General features: G+C 39.8%; 1 protein-coding gene across 1 annotated transcript in view; it reads left to right on the plus strand.

The window, feature by feature from the left end:
- Window positions 1–10,510, plus strand: part of LOC142851309 (serine/threonine-protein kinase Nek1-like) — a 35,542-nt gene extending 25,032 nt beyond the window's left edge. The window contains 3 exon segments of the mRNA XM_075975183.1: window positions 8,832–8,970; window positions 9,361–9,411; window positions 10,273–10,510. Coding sequence (XP_075831298.1) covers window positions 8,832–8,970; window positions 9,361–9,411; window positions 10,273–10,510 — 428 coding nt within the window.
- Window positions 10,511–12,160: the final 1,650 nt, after the last annotated feature.

The following is a 12,160-nucleotide window of genomic DNA, read 5'->3' on the forward strand; positions in this document are numbered from 1 at the left end:
CGTTTGCTTGGCAAGCTCTTTAATTGGAACCATTCGCCAGCTCCCCATGTGCTTTCTGTTTAGCTGTCATTAGCCCGAGCTTTTGAATTTATTGCTATCTACTAGGTTAATATTCATATTATTTGATGCTTTTGAATATTGGTGTCCTCTTAAAACTTTAATTGAGCTTAAAAACTTCTATTTGAAGTGCTTACCCCGGAAGATTTTAGCCATAATGCAGATATCGTGTAGATTTCTGTGAGAGAAGAGGCAAGAAGGAAAACAGAAGAAACCTAGCAATCCATGGCCATTTCAGACTAGAACAAAAGTTTTCACACCCATTCTGAGATCAGGAAAGCCGTCACTGGGCCAGTGTAGTGAACAGTAAGATTGATAATGGTAGTCAAAACTTCATAACTGAACCATTAAAGTAAAAATTATAAGTAATCCATTAAACTAAAATAGTGTGACCTAACTTCTTACAACGATTTTCACTGCTCAATCAGGTCTTTTTGTATTAAGTTAAATTACTTGTGTCCTGTTTCTAACAAAGCCTTCTCTCACCCACTTGCCTTCTCAGGGGGTTTGCTCCATTGCTTTTCTGCTCCGGCCCATCTTTTCTATAGTGGATCATTTCTTCAGTGTCCTAAGAAATCTCATCGTAAAATGCAAGCCTGGCTTGACCACATGTCTTGTTTACTCACCCACCATCTGTTTCTCTGCTATTCATGTCTACACATCTTAAATATGCTGTAGTCTCTACACATGCATTCACTCCCAACTACATTCTTTCTGCACGGCTTTTGACTAACCTGCTCTTGTCGAGGTTAGCAGTTGGTAGTACACTGCCATTCCTGAACCCGTTCTCTCCTTTCTTGATGCTGCTACTTCTCAGCAGCATTGTTTTTTTTTTCAATCTCTAGTAACATTTATTTATCATTTGGGACACGCTCCTTTTCTGTCTTCTTAAGGTGGAGTCTTGGGTGGCTAATCTTAAGCCTTTCTTCTTTTCCCATATGAGCATATAGAGTTGAACTTCTCTCTGACTATGGTGGTTGCTGTTCTCCAGAAACTACTTCCTCTGCTCATTGTCATTCAGGCCTTGAGACAAGTGTCTTGTTGGCTACTATAGTAGGCCAAGCTGGCTGGCCCAGAAGCTCCCAGGAAGTCTCCTATTCCCTCCCACAGGGGCTGTAAATAGTACAACCATATTGGCCTAACCTGGGTTCTGGAAGTCCAAACTAAGATTTTTTACACTTGAACAGCAAGCACTGGACCAACCGAGCCATCTACCCTGCCAAAGTCTTACTTTGTAACCAGTATGAAATCTCTTTAACATAAGCATCCATATGATGTCATCAATGTGACTGGATTTGCACCTGTGATTCTACTTGACTACTTGTTTTGTTCAAAACAGAAACAAAATAGCAAAGATTTATTATTTTTCCTTTATTTGGGATTTGTTTTTAGGATTTCATCTACTCTTTCTACTAGTAGCTTCCTCATATACTTCTTTTAAAAAATTAAATGATCATTCTGCTTTCAAAATAAATCTTTAGCTTCTCATAAATTCTCTTCCAGTAATATTGTACAACCCTGTGTGTAATTGAGAACCTCACAGTGTTACTGCTGCTTCCATCTTTCTGCCTACCTCTGTGTACTTTTTTTCTTCCACTTTGAGAAGCAACATTAACTTTGAGAATCAACATTTCTTGTCTAGGCTGTTGATAGCTTTTTTCTTTTTTCCATACTCAGTTTTAAAGAATATATCTACTAGATATAGGGTTATGGTCTTCAAGGTTACACTTGTTTTTGACAAGTTTGTCAGGTAGTAACCCTCATTCCCTGTATTTAGTGTTCCTTTTAATATTCAACTACTTTAGAGTACAGGTGTATGTATATCCTTCTTGGAAACTGCTTATTCATTTCCTGACTTCTCTGACCCAAATAATCACACAGAAACTATATTAATTACAGCACTGTTTGTCCAATAGCTTAGGCATATTCCTAGCTAGTTCTTACATCTTAAATTACCTTTTTCTATTAATTTGTGTATTTCCACAAGGCTGTGGCTTACTGATAAAGTTTCAGCATCTCCTCCGGCAACTACATGCCTCTGTCTTCTTTCCTCCTCTATTTCTACTTGGAATTCCCACCTTGCTATATTCTGCCCTGCCATAGGCCAAAGTAGCTTCTTTATTAGCCAATGATAATAAAGTATATTCATAGCATACAGAGGGGAATCCCCCATCAGAGTCTTTTGATGGTATAGTTGTCATCAAGTCTTTAAACCTTTAGCTATTAGTTTTGTGCCTTTTCTACTGTCTTCCTGAGTCCAATTACATACATATTAGACTACTTGATACAATGTCATAAGTTACTGAACCTTTGTTCATTTTGGTTTTCCATGGAGTAGATTTTGTCATGTGTTCAAATTTGCCTGTCTTCCTTTCTATAGTAATAAGCTATTCTCATTCAATAAAAAAAAGTCATTTAAATATTGCTTTAGCATACAAGTTTCTGTTTTTATCTACTGGTTTTCCTACTAGTTTAGGGTCTTTTCATCTTGCTCCTCATATGTTCTGTAATTGTTTAAAGCTGGACATCATAAATATCACATGGCGAGTATCTGGGGTCTGTTGTCATACTTTTAACATGTGTTGGGCTTTTTCAGATAGTCCATTTACCTCTCAGTCCATTTTATATTTTCAAGCTTTTTCAGCTTTACTGGAGCAGATATAAAATTATTTACCATAGAGCTAGTTCAGCTTGTTACCTCTGACCTTCTGCGGCCTCCACAGCATGCCCAGATTCTCATTGAAGACACTCCTCACATCTGGTCAAAGTTCAGTCGTCTCCTCTACCTGCATGAGCCTTGAGAATTCTTCAGCCTTCTTAACCAGTCTTCCTCACTCCATTTCCATCTGTAACCTTTTGCCCCAATTCAAACCAGAGCCGTTTTTAATGTTAGGTATCATATCAAGTGGAGAGTTTCACTCTACATGTACATGTAAGACCTTGCAGGGTTTTGTATCCTTTTTGCCTAGTGGAACTCAATCTTCATTTTGTTAGTCTAGGAAGTTCACACAGACTTCAGGTATGTCCTTTTCAGACAGAAGACCAGTTTAATGGCTGGATACGATACACCTCATTTGTTTCTGTCACCCCAGAATCACTATCTTAGTTGCATGTTGTTTAGTATCTATGTTGTTTTGTCTGTTTTATCCAGTTTTCTAGTTGTTTTGTGGGAGGCTAAGTCTAGCCCTTGATAGTCTTTCACAGCAAGAACTGGAGTCCTCAGTTGATAAATGTTAGTTTGTCAAGGCCATATCTTGAGCCTTTCTGCTGGCACTGCCCCACAAATACTCTCTGACCTTTATTAAAGTGGGGACACATTTTATTAATGAAATCTTTCTGCTGTCACTTGCATATTTAGTCCACCCACTAGCCATGTCATCCAGTTGGTTTTTAACTAATCTTCCTCATTCTGTTTCTTTGCCCCAATTCAAACCTGAAGCATTTTTAATGTTAGCTATTATATCACAGCAGTACTATGCTTAAGACCTGAGATTTTCTGCTGCTGTTAAATTGCATTCCTTCTTCACCATGGTCTGTAAAATTTGCAAAGACATTAACCACCTCTCTGACTCACCTCCCAGTTGCTCTCATCCTCTTTCCCCTTGATAGTCAAATCCTTCCTATGTTAGAGACTTTGCCTTGACCCAGATTGAGCTTCTCTTTGTTCTTTTCAATTCTAACACATTTTTACAATGTTTCTCTGTAGCTTTGGAGCCTGTCCTGGAACCAGCTCTTGTAGACCAGGCTGGCCTCGAACTCACAGAGATCTGCCTGCCTTTGCCTCCCGAGTGCTGGGATTAAAGGCATGTACCACCAAAGCCCAATGAATCCTAACTCATTTTTTACTTTCAGGTATCATTTCTCAAATGTTATCTTCACAAGCCTTGAGCACAGTAATTTCCATCCAAAGTTACCTTTTTATTTATTTTATATTTCATAGAATTCATCTTATTTTTTGTTTATCTTCCACTAGAATATTATATCCTCCAGGCTAAGAACCTTACTTACAAATTTTACACACACCAACACACACACATACACACACATATTCATAGTTATAGCCCATGCCTTAGAATATAATGAATGATAGGTAAATATTTGGTAACTAAAGGGGTGAATAGCAGACATATGTCCCTCCCTGCCATAGCAGACTGAAACTATGCGTCAAGATAAATAATCCCTCCCTTTAAAAAATGTACATATGAGCCAATGAAATGATTCAATGAGTATATGTAATTACCTCCAAGCCAGACAACCCAAGTTCAGTACCCAGCACCCACATGGTTAAAAAAATAAAAAAACCAACAACTCCTGCAAGTTATCCTGTTACTTCCAGTAGTGCACCATGGCACACAAATGTGTACCTACCCACATACAAACATATAATTAAAAAATTTAAATATATGCATACATGAACATAATTAAAATAGTGATGAGTGAGACTGCTGGTTCATATTCTAGCAAAAGTCTTTAGTTGTTTAAGTGCCTTAGTTTCTCATATGTAAAGTAGGGGTAATAATGGTTTGTTGCCCATAGAATACTAAAAGAGTGAGACCAAGTAAGTGAAGCACTTATGTTCTGCTTGTTTTTCTAGCTGTGTACTCAGTAAGTGTTAGATGCCATCACCAAGGAGGATGAGAATTATAGGAACTCTTAGCAGTTGCAGGAGTTTCTAAGACAGTAATTGTGCACTGTAAGCTTTGTTTATTTCATTGACCTCAAAGTACATTCCTATAGATAATAATATACATTTTTTCAAAGCTCTGAGGAAGGCATTTGGCATTTCTACTGTAATGAGGGGTAAGCAGGTTGTATTTAACATGATTAAACATTACACAGGATGTACAGTCAAAATTACATGGTACCCTGTTAATATGTACAATTTTTATGTTTTTATGTATCAATAAAATCAATTTAAGAAAATAAAACTAGTTAACAAATAAACTGAAGAACATTCTTGATTGTACTTCATCTTTCAATATCCAGTACATATAAAAAAGTTCCTAAAAGGCATTGTGTATACTAGAAATATTCACATCAGGAATTTATTCACCTATGATAGTTACTAAATGCAAGATCTATTAGCACAAAAAGATTTGTCTTCAGTTTATGCTAATATTCCTTTGTGGCCTCGCCTTGCTTTGTGCACAGCGTGAGAAACTCTCCAGAAAACTTTATGTATTCGTCTTAAGAATGTCATTGCAAATGTTGTTTGGCACATCTGTGTCTTTCATGGTCCTAAACTGTGTTAAGTGAGTCATTAGCATCAATTCAGTCGATGCTTATCAAGTGGTAGTGTATGCTAGGTGCTCTGTTTATAGTAATGATACGATGTTTGTAAACTGAGTTAAGTAAATCATTAGCATCCATTCAGTAGATGCACATCAAGCTGTACTGTACGCTAGGTGCGATGTTTATAATAATGATGTGATGTTTGTAACCAAGAGAGGGAGTGAGTAAGTGGAAAACAGTTGTGACAGTTCCTATAGTGGAGAAATGAAAATGGATAGTGTGCCAGTAAAGAAGAAATGCTTACGTCTGCATTAGGGTTAAGAAAGGAAGGTTGGTGCAGAAGTTTGAAAGGTCTGGACCTTCAAGAGCATTTAAAGCAAACCAAGTTGGCATGGAGCAGCACAGTGTGCTTGAGGTACTGGGGCCTGTGAAGGAGCTGAGGCTGGAGCAGACTCGCCAGTTAAGAACTCTAGCTGCTCTTCTCAGCTTGATTTCCAGAACCCACATACATGGTGGCTCACTCTGTGTAACCGCAGTCCCAGGGAATCGAGGGGTCTCCACAGACATGGTGGCTCACTCTGTGTAACCGCAGTCCCAGGGAATCGAGGGGTCTCCACAGACATGGTGGCTCACTGTGTGTAACCGCAGTCCCAGGGAATCGAGGGGTCTCCACAGACATGGTGGCTCACTCTGTGTAACCGCAGTCCCAGGGAATCGAGGGGTCTCCACAGACATGGTGGCTCACTGTGTGTAACCGCAGTCCCAGGGAATCGAGGGGTCTCCACAGACATGGTGGTTCACTCTGTGTAACCGCAGTCCCAGGGAATCGAGGGGTCTCCACAGACATGGTGGCTCACTGTGTGTAACCGCAGTCCCAGGGAATCGAGGGGTCTCCACAGACATGGTGGCTCACTCTGTGTAACCGCAGTCCCAGGGAATCGAGGGGTCTCCACAGACATGGTGGCTCACTGTGTGTAACCGCAGTCCCAGGGAATCGAGGGGTCTCCACAGACATGGTGGTTCACTCTGTGTAACCGCAGTCCCAGGGAATCGAGGGGTCTCCACAGACATGGTGGCTCACTGTGTGTAACCGCAGTCCCAGGGAATCGAGGGGTCTCCACAGACATGGTGGCTCACTCTGTGTAACCGCAGTCCCAGGGAATCGAGGGGTCTCCTCTGGCCTTTGCAGTTACTGTACACATGTGACACACAGACTGACATGCAGGCAAGCACTCACACACATTTAAAAAAGCAAAAACCAAAACTTTGTTAAAATCTCAAAGTGTGAATAAAGTAGTTTACCAGTCATTTTTGTTCCTAATCAATAGTTTTCAAGTGTGTGGCTTAGTCAGAGCTTTGTGGGGGGGACGGATGGGGGGAGATTGTATATGTATTTTTTCAAATAAAAAACACACTTTCTGAAGAGATCAAAGTGTTTGTCAGCTCAGATTATTCCTGTCTCCTTGCTCGTCTCCTATCCTCTGCCGCACAGTTTAATAGACATATCTTCAGAAGCCTAAGAGTCAGGAAATACTAAGGCATACATTGAATGTACTTTAAATAGGTCGTTTTGCAAAGCCCAAATGTAGTATTAGTTAACTGAATTGTACAGTTATGCACACACACGCATAGTAATTAGTGTTTTAGTTGATCACTGTAAGACAGGTCAGGTAAGGAGAGTAATACTTTGATGGCCGTTGTCCATCAGTGGGGATGTAAGTGATGGCTGAAGCAAGCACAAGTCTGTTCTGCCTTTCACACTATTTCCTCATATAGTGGTCCAGACAAGTTGAAGACTATACCCAAGTACATAAATTGTAGTTAAGACTGTGTATTATCCATCAGCGAGCCATTAGCAACTGCTACAGTAGTCGCTAACGTTAAGTAAAAGATTTATCTATGTCATAGTCAAAGTGAAATGAGAGTTATAAACTGTGCTGCATTTCTGAGGCTAGGAAATATGAGTTGTTTAGGGGAAGCTTTTCCTGGTTTTGGCTCTGGAAAGATTTCTGGAGGTTTCTTTGTACGGGACTCATTTTCCACCCAGGCTGGCTGCACGCTTTCTACTTGTCTGTCTGTGCTTGCCGAGGACAGGTGTGCATCAGCACAGCTGCTGCCTCCTTTAGATTTAGGAGTAAGTGATGGCTTCACGTCTGTTTCTTCTGCAAACAGAGAAGCACATTTCCTAAGGGAATTCAGTTCAGTGGGTTGGTTTTAAAAATGTGGGTATAACAGTAAATGGATAGTCTCAACAAATTTCAGAAAGTCTAAATAAACTTACACTTTCCTCAGGATCTTGCTGGATTATCAGAGGAACAAAGCCCTTGCTTTTCTAACAGGCCCATTTTACAGTGTGGCTCACAACAGTGGTTACGCTTGTGGTGTCCTGCAAGGGCATAGATATGTGGGTGGTTGACTTAGATAGCAAGTAAGGAGATGATAAGGTTAATACTTTGATAGAGATGAACTAATTTCACCAAGACTCTAGCCTGGACAAGTAACTAGTCACTTTGTTGAAGGTGGAGGAATTTCTAGTCAAACTTCTTTATAGAATTTTGTGTTCTACCGGTAGAGTATTCATTCTAAAAAATTCTTCAATATGGAGTATTTGAGGTACAGAGTAGCCATGTGTCTGGACAGAGTTGAGAAAGATATACTTTTGGCATGCACAGTTGGCCTGGCCGTTTCCTGGGCTGTTTGAATCACTTTATGTCTCCTCCTTTGCTATTCGAAATAGTAGCAGTGCTTCCAGAGAGCATCAGGTGTGAGTCTCGATGCCTTTATGATAAACTGTTATTATGAATGCTTTGTCACACACAATTGCAAACAGAGAGACAACTACAGAGCTTGAGTGGGCAGCATCCAGTTAGACTATGACAGGGCAGCTAGTACAGTTTTGTTCTTTACTCTCTGACAGAATGAAGTACCAGTTATGATCTTGCCCATGCCTAGTTTGTGGGGGGAAAGATCATATTTTTGGAGTAATATGGAGTATTCTTAATTTTCTGTTGTTACTAGAACAGTCTAACTCACTAAAATTCAAGCAAATGCATATTTAAGATTAGAAAACAGCCCCTGTTTCCATTATCTCTTGAGTAATTCAGCCTACTTTGATTTTACGAAGATGGCTAATAAATGTATAATACTAATTATCCATATAGGATAATCAACTTTGCCAACCATGTGTGCAGTCTCCTCCATGTTGTTTCAGCAATGGTAGCATAACCATCTCATGCTCATAATCCTGTTGTTACCCATATACAAGAGCAACTTGTCCACAGTCATATAGTGAACTCCTGTAGCCATTAGGTACCAGAGCTATTCCCCAGAGGTTTTCACCCAAGAATCCTGCTTTCATATTGCAGCAATGCCTACAAGAACTTGTAGAGAGAAAAACCTAAACTTTGTATTTGTAATGACTGTTAAGGAAAATTATTGGTGTATTTCCTCCCTAAATTACTAATGTTTTCAAGGTTAATTCATTCCATGAGAACAAAAGGAGTGCAGTAGGCAACTGTCTTAACTCCTTTTCAAATTCTCAGCCTTAAGATTGCAAGAGAGAGACTGGGGGAGAGAGAGAAGGCGCAAGAGTCAGCCAGATGACATCCACAGCATCGGTTCTCTTTCTGGTACAGCTAGAAGTGTCTGGTTCTACCGCAGTGAGCAGCCCTCGAATCAGCCGTAGGTTATGCAGCATGAGCTTCATCCGTTTGAGCTCCAGCTTCAAGACACTCTAAGTTAGACCTGCTTTTTCCTGAGTACATGTCAATCTTTCACTTTGAAATCCATTTTTAAATAATAAACATCTCTTTTAATAAAGTCAGCAGTTATTTATAAAAAATAAAGGTTCCTGAGGGAACAATGTTGAGTATTTATGGTAGTAATCAGAGGCTGAACAAAATGCCCCCATAGCAAACTACTATATAGTATAGCTAGTGGATTACTAACTCATAGTTTATATTAAAACTTAAAAGGATTAAAAGAATTCTTTGATGTAGAATTTGATGTGCAGTCAGTAGTAACACTGACACTTAATTCATTCACTGCTTTATGTGATTCCCTTATTTTTAGGGGGAAAAAGCTAATTAATACTAAAAGTGAAGAAAACATAGCGTTTGAAATGTAAGCTTCCCTAAAGCCTTGCTCTTGTTTAAATTTATAACAGTACCAAATGCACTCTGGTATGAAGAGTTGAGGGGAAATCCATACCTGAAGTAAGCGCTCAAGCAGTGCTTTGAATCACCTGGTCTGTTTAGGATTTCTTTCCATTGGAGCTAAGACAATAGAATATACTGTAAGTAACATAAAAAAAAAAGCCAAGAGAATCAAAACAGAAAAATGAAGGGATCTAGGACTATACCTCACGGGTTTAATCTGGGTTTAACGTGCTCATGGCCTTAGCACCAGCAGATGAGAACAGAAATGTTCTGATATAATGTTTTTCCTGCGGAGAAAGATGAGGATCCATTTAAAACCTAAAGCCAGAATGCAGTGGCAGCACGTAACTGCAATCCCACGTGCTGCAGAGGGCAAGGCAGGAAGACTGTTAGCTTCAGCCCAGCCCAGACAGCATCTACACAGATGCATGCAGTCTGTGAAGGAGGCCTACAAGGAGTTCTGTTGACACAAAGGTGTGTCCTACAAATACACCAGGAAATGAGTATTATCCTTGAGAAGAGCTAAGGTGTCAAATTACATGGCCCCTTGAAATACTGTCCTGATGGAATTATTTCATGATAGGATATAAAGTTATATTAATATGCATAGTGGCACATACATGGAACTGTAGAATTTGGCCAACAGAAGCAGAAGGATTACATCCTGGGCTAAGTATTGGGGAGGTATTTTAACTACTGAAAGGTATAAACTAAAATTGAGATGTCTTTCTTTGGATAAGCTAAAGTTTTCTCAGCCTAAATATATGTATGGCATTCTCAAGTATAAGTATATAATTAATTTATTCTGTTCATTTGTGTTGATTAGCAATCAATTGCAGGATGCCTACTTTATATCTTCTGGCTTATTATATAAGCTGCATGTGGGTGCAGCTGCAGCAGCCTCAGCACTGGTGGCAGTGGGAGGCACTGGGAGAGACGCCTCAGCAGCCCCGCTGCTGTCACTCAGTGCTGTAGCAAGTGGGATTTGTTTTGTTGTTTTTGTTGTTGTTGTTAACCATTTTTGCCAGTTTTACCGGTTTGTAACTGATAACCATTTTCCTTAATTGCTGTAATATATGAACTATGTCCAAATAATAGGAACATATCCTTTGTTATTCTGAAAAGGTTGCACTAATAAGATTGGCCAGATATGCAAATTTCCATTAATACATTAAGCACTGCGTTTTCTTCAAAGCCTTCCCTCTAACACCTCGTTATTTTCAGGGCCTGGTACTCAAATTCCACTATCAGATTCCTCTAGGAACTTGTGTTTACAGTTACTTGTCTCGTGTCCTGACTGTCACATTCTAATTGTTGAAAGGCTGGCTAGTAGAGACTCTTCCTGGTATTCCTGCTCTTGTCCAACACTGATCGAAATGTCAACACCTACACTGTATGTGATTTTTCTTAGCACAGTTGGCTGAGTTTTTTCTCAGTGTTGTTATAAATGATTCAGAGCTTGTCCTTACAGCCCTCTCTTTGACCCCACTCAGCCCTGTTCTGGGGGATGCAGTCAGGGTTGTCTTTACACTGATGGAAGGTCCCTGGTTTAACAAACCACATAGCAGCAGCTCCTAGGAGCAAGTGGTGCGCAGGTTTCCGATTGTACATGATAGTGGCTCAGCACAGTCCAGACAGTTCTCTTCTGCTTTCAGCAAGTCTACACAGGGAGAGTTGACCCGGTAAGGTGGGCGAACTGCAGGATGGGTGAGAGAGAACAAGTGGGCACATCTCACACCGCCTGATTCCCAGCAGACTTACTTTTCCAGGCCATGTGTGTCTCTGCAGAAACCACTCCCACTCTTTAAAAGGTGACCGACATGATTTCTGTGCTAAAGCCCAGTCATTACTTACAAGTTTAGATTTCTTTGTAAAAATAATCTAAAGCTGAATTTTTAATCTAAAATTTTTTGACAATTTCTTATGAATTTGCATCATTGCCATCCGTCCATCCCTCTCCAGCTCCTTCCGTGTACTCCCACATCCTCCCAAACTCATGATCTCTTTATTATTATTATTGGCACACACAGATATATATGTGTATTTGAGTTCATTTAGTGTTATTTGTATGAGCCATATTTTAAGAAAATTAGTTTCTAACCTCAGGCAAGTCACCTTTGAATCCTTTAAATCTAAATACATAATTTAAATATTGTATTATCTCTGATTTTTGTCCTTCTGCTTTTAATTCTCTTCCTCCTAATATCTTTGTAGATGCTGAGGACGTGCTCACTCCCAGATCTTTCCAAGCTGTTCAGAACCCTGATGGACGTTCCCACTGTAGGAGATGTTCATCAGGACAGTCTGGAGATAGAGGAGCTTGAAGATGAGCACAGTAAAGATTCCGAAGACACGTGAGTACAAAGCCATTAACAAATGCGATTGCCGCTGTGATGTCTGAGCCTTTGAAGAGTCCAGAGAGCATGGCCTACAGCTGGCTTCTCATCACCCTTCAAGTTCTTACAACTTGGTCAAATACAGTCGGCCTCTTGATTCTGGATATCTGCTTCTAAATGATTACTACCTCATCTGATGCATATGAAACATTTATATTTGTGTTCACTGTCTTTTTTCCCCATTGACGTCCATCTAGTACACTGATGCGACTATAGTAAGAGATTACTAAATAGTGATTAAATTAATTTTCACAGGGTAATGACTACAGTCTCCATTATACTAGGAATGAAGTGGGAAGTTGGGAAGTATTAAATGCT

This window comes from Microtus pennsylvanicus, chromosome 5 (genome assembly GCF_037038515.1).
Source record: "Microtus pennsylvanicus isolate mMicPen1 chromosome 5, mMicPen1.hap1, whole genome shotgun sequence".
In the NCBI taxonomy this organism is placed as follows: domain Eukaryota; kingdom Metazoa; phylum Chordata; class Mammalia; order Rodentia; family Cricetidae; genus Microtus; species Microtus pennsylvanicus.